The 4542-nt window shown below is 31.9% G+C and overlaps 1 protein-coding gene across 1 annotated transcript; it reads right to left on the bottom strand.

Annotated features, from left to right (window-relative positions):
* Positions 1-1450: 1450 nt before the first annotated feature.
* Positions 1451-4519, bottom strand: LOAG_12904 (hypothetical protein). Its single transcript, XM_020448609.1, has 9 exons — positions 4377-4519; positions 4036-4180; positions 3767-3926; positions 3541-3655; positions 3117-3168; positions 2807-2961; positions 2502-2655; positions 2259-2356; positions 1451-1822 (listed from the first exon to the last, which is right to left on the bottom strand). Exons 1-9 carry the CDS (start codon positions 4379-4381, stop codon positions 1627-1629), a joined length of 1080 nt encoding a protein of 359 aa, XP_020301263.1. The 5' UTR covers positions 4382-4519; the 3' UTR covers positions 1451-1626.
* Between the last annotated feature and the right edge of the window lie 23 nt (positions 4520-4542).

The following is a 4542-nucleotide window of genomic DNA, read 5'->3' as shown; positions in this document are numbered from 1 at the left end:
ATTTGATTGGAGTTTGATTACCCAACACTGAGTTCGGCAAATAAATTATCTGGCAGTCTTTACTATTTCACGACATACCCATTGAGTATTTCGGTAGAATTTTTGCATTGGTCTTTTGGAGCAGAATGAATTATATTCTAATTGCATTTCTTAATTAAATCGTTTGTGCTATTATCTCTTCTGCTTGTTTTTCTTAGTATATTAAAGAGAGAGATATTTCATTGTCACTCAAGTATGATGACCATTTGGTAGAGACATTTCAAGAAAATTTAAATCATGCAATGTTTGGAACAGAAATTACTCGTTTAGTTATTCCAAAACAACTAAATCTCAATCAATATCGGTTGGCTTTAACATAACTCAGACAGTTAAAATATTTTAGTTTACATCTGTGGATATAAAGGATGACCAAAATGATAATAATCATTGCCTTTAATATTCGGTGTTTGTCCGTTTCTGAATGCAAATTGTATGGGATAATCATTTCATTCATTGAATTTTTATTTGATTGAGGCAGGAAGGATTATTCGCTAAAATTGCATAATCAGAATTAAAAATATAATCGTAATGGTTTAATATCATTTTTTTTTAATTACAGTAAAAGTATGATGCAAAAGGGAGGAATTCTGAATCTCCAACCATGTGCATTCTGTCGGAATTTTCTAGGTCTAATTAGATTTTCACTTTTCTTTCCTCCCATTATTTTGAGACAAAAAGTTCTTTTGAGGCTGTCAAATAGTGACCTTAGGTCAAAATATGTGATAATTCTATGGTAAATGTTGTAAGTAGTTATTCTGGCAAGAAGGAGTGATGTTACATTCCGCATGCTTCAAATGAACGCTTGATTAGTGTGAATGAGCAAAAGAAAAAAATAAATAGAGGCTTAAAAACAAAAAAAACAATCAAAAAAAAGAATGGAAAGCAATAAAAAACAAGGCCAATAGAAAAATATGTCATAAACAGGTGTTCGCATGATTTACTCGGAAATCGGAATTAATTAAAAAAGGGAGGTAATATAAATAAGGCTGGTAAGAAAGTAACGGTAAATGGAACTATCAAAAACACATGCATTAGCAACAATTAATTGGAAACAGGTGCGCAGCAAGTAAAGCTAATAAAAAAGCATGCAGTAGGCAAAAAACAAGAAATTCAAAAATACAGAAAAATTTATATGATTCAAAATTTTGGAAAATCTAAAGAAGTATTGTTAATTATAAGCAGGAAATTCCAAATTTCAAAATATTCCAAAGAAATTCAAAATTTCAGAACTTTCAAAAAAGAAGTCTAAATTTCCAAAATACATGCATTTCTTGTCATATTAATAAAGGGGAACCGACAACAAGAATTGATTCAACATAAAATGCAAGCTATTTCTGGCCTAATAAATCAACAATCTAATCATGGTTTTGTTTCCAAAGCACAAAAACGGGCTATTCAATTTGCATATTTTGCATGATCGTGCATATTCGACTTCAAATAAATCATTCATTTTTATATTTTATCAAATATTTATCACACTTCATAAACAATGCCTTTATGGTTCAAGCTGCTTCCAAAACAATAGAATGGCTTGTCGACAGATATACACTTCCTCATCTAAACTCTCTCAGTGAAGCAGTCAATCAATCACAAAAACCAATCATTTTCCTCGGAAAGATTTTCTGTAGCTGGATTTCTTCCACCGAATTTTCGAAAACCAACAACTGCATACACGGGACCGGCATAAAAATCAGACATCGTTCCAACTTTATAGTTTACTCCAGTCATCGATGATTCATCAAGTAAACGCAGCGTATTTAGCGGAATGTCTGGGAATGTATTACTGCAAAGAAAAGAAAATGATATTAATTGCAAATTATCGAAAATTAAATAAACATATTCAAATACGGAAATCCAATAACAAATAGATTGCTGCGTCAGCCATTGGATCAGTTTACGTTTTATGTTATCCTCTGAGTCGGAAATTCGAATTCATTTGGCGTATTTGCGTGTATAATGCTATCATTACTACTAGTAGCGTGTATAATGCTATCATTACTACTAGTAGCGTGTATAATGCTATCATTACTACTAGTACGCTTACTCTCATTGTGTATAATGCTATCATTACTACTAGTACGCTTACTCTCATTGAATATTATAATACTGAAACGTTTATTACTGATCATGGTCTTATTAGATCAGAGCCACATTATACCAATATGTCATTCTAGAAACTGACAATTGGGTGGCATCGTCCAATATTCTAAATATCCTACCTGAATATCTTTTCGCTATTTTTCGGCTCAGTGCTATTGACTACAGTGAAATGGAATGCTACTGCTTGATGACTATCGAGAAAGAGCAATTCCTTCTGCTGAAAGAGGTTAATTTTATGCAATCAGAAAAAGAGAAGTATACTAAGCATAGGGAAAAATATAGTTTGGGAATTTAACTGTTAACATGAAAATGACTTTACAATAACGATTAAGATTGAACTGAAGCAAATAAAGATGTCAAACCTTCCAGAGTTCAAATTTGCTTTTCAACGTTTCATTGTTATCTTTTTTGTCTACGAGAAGGATCGATGCGTTTACGTCATGACCATAGAACATTAATGCCAAGCCGTAGCTATCCAACTCCAAATTTTTTCTGCGGCAATCTTTGTTGAAGCGCCTTTAAAAATATTTAATGTTTGGGATTTGTCAAACATTGGGATTCTATCAAACATTGGATGAATATTGGCGGAATCATAGCCACACCTCGTCCTAGTATCTTTACACTTTAGACTAATCGTGCAGCCAAGAAACTATCAGATCTGACTTACACACTATTCCGAGTATCCCGTTGAGTAATAACACAAATTGGCGCGCTACTCAAATCCTTCCTGATAACTTCGACAGCACTCAATGCTCGACTTTTAGCGCCTTCTTGAATTACATTGTCATCGGTACTAATCAAAATGGTCAACTTCAGTGGATACTGAAAATCATGGTTATCCTATTAGGCTTCGAAAATTCCATACTTCTAATTTGATGGAAAGCTTTCGTAGTGAAATGTTAGACAGAATTCATTTCGCTGTAAACATAGTACTTCGGGATACCACATACTGATGTATTAAATTTTAATTAACTCACTCCTGATTTTTGCAGTTCGTGTATTTTTGACATAGAATTCTTTTTCCACGCACTGAAAATTTAATTACAAATTAATGACAAACATGACCATAAAAATTATATCCATTGAATACTAAATAGAATTTTGCATCAATTTTCGGGAATCCTAATTACATTTCTTAATTAAATTATTTACACTATTACCTGTTCTGCTTGCTGTTCATAGACAAAGAGAGATATCATCCCAAGTATGATGACCATTTGAGAGTAACATTTCAAGAAAATTTAAATTAATAATCTAATGTTTAGAACAGAAATTACTTCTTTAGCTATTTCAAAACAACTAAATTTCAATATTGATTTTGGCTTTAACATAATTTTAACATAAGTTGGACGATTAAAATATTTTAAAAGTTTGCTTCTGTGAATATAAAGAATGACCAACAGAATATTTTTTATTGGCTGCATTTCTATGCGCATTTGTGAAGGTTGATTATGAGGGATAATTATTCCATTCATTGGACTTCCTTTTATTTCATCAGGGATAAATTGGAAATGAGCTGAAATCACATACTTTGAACCACTTTGTTTGTTTAGTAGTAACTGCCTGTCAATTCTTCAATTAATTAAAATAAAAATTCTGTGCAAAAATTCAAACCACAATTTCCTACCATTTATCTTTCTTTGAGATATTTTTAAATGATCTTCTTGAGACGTAACTGTTACCACATCACAAGGTACCGCCACACAAGTTATATTAAGCGCTTTTTCACCGCCGAACAAAATAGCTTGAACTGGTGACCAGTGATTTTCCGTATATTTTTTTCTGTGCTAAAATTTAAATTTACATCAGCTACATCACCAAATCTTCGCTTCCTATAAATTTCTTCGGATTTTTGGTGAACTATTATTCTTAACAGCAATAAAGAATGGAACATACGTCATCATTTGTAAAATTCATCTGAGATGCATGTTCAAAAGCTTCCTTTAAATATCCAGGGTTTATTTTGCCATCGCGGTAATGCAGTATTCTAGATCGACGGTTCAACTCGTAGTTTGCACATTCACACATTGCAGGGATTTTCCTGTAAGATGATATAAACGAATGATCCATTATTATTATTACTAATCAATTCATTGGAATTCAATCATAAACTAATTGCAATTTGTCCTATCTCCTTTAGTAATTAGTAACAGAATTGACGCAATTTGACGGATATGATTTCGACTTTAAGGAATATTTGTAGCGTAATAATATATGAGTAAAAGATAATTGCTAACGCCATATTTTTTAAATCTTCGTCGGATAAGCCAGCAGCAATTTTATCTCCCACTTCTCTACAAGTGAAAGCTTTCTTTAATAGATTGTTAAGATACTGAATTTCATTTTCGTTGTACGTTCGGTCATCTATTTCTCCTGAATTTCAATTAAATTCTTTTTGAACTT

This window comes from Loa loa, assembly GCF_000183805.2.
Source record: "Loa loa unplaced genomic scaffold supercont3.902, whole genome shotgun sequence".
Classification (NCBI taxonomy): Eukaryota; Metazoa; Nematoda; class Chromadorea; order Rhabditida; family Onchocercidae; genus Loa; species Loa loa.
Note: the sequence above shows the minus strand (reverse complement) of the source record. Positions and strands in the feature narration are given on the sequence as shown.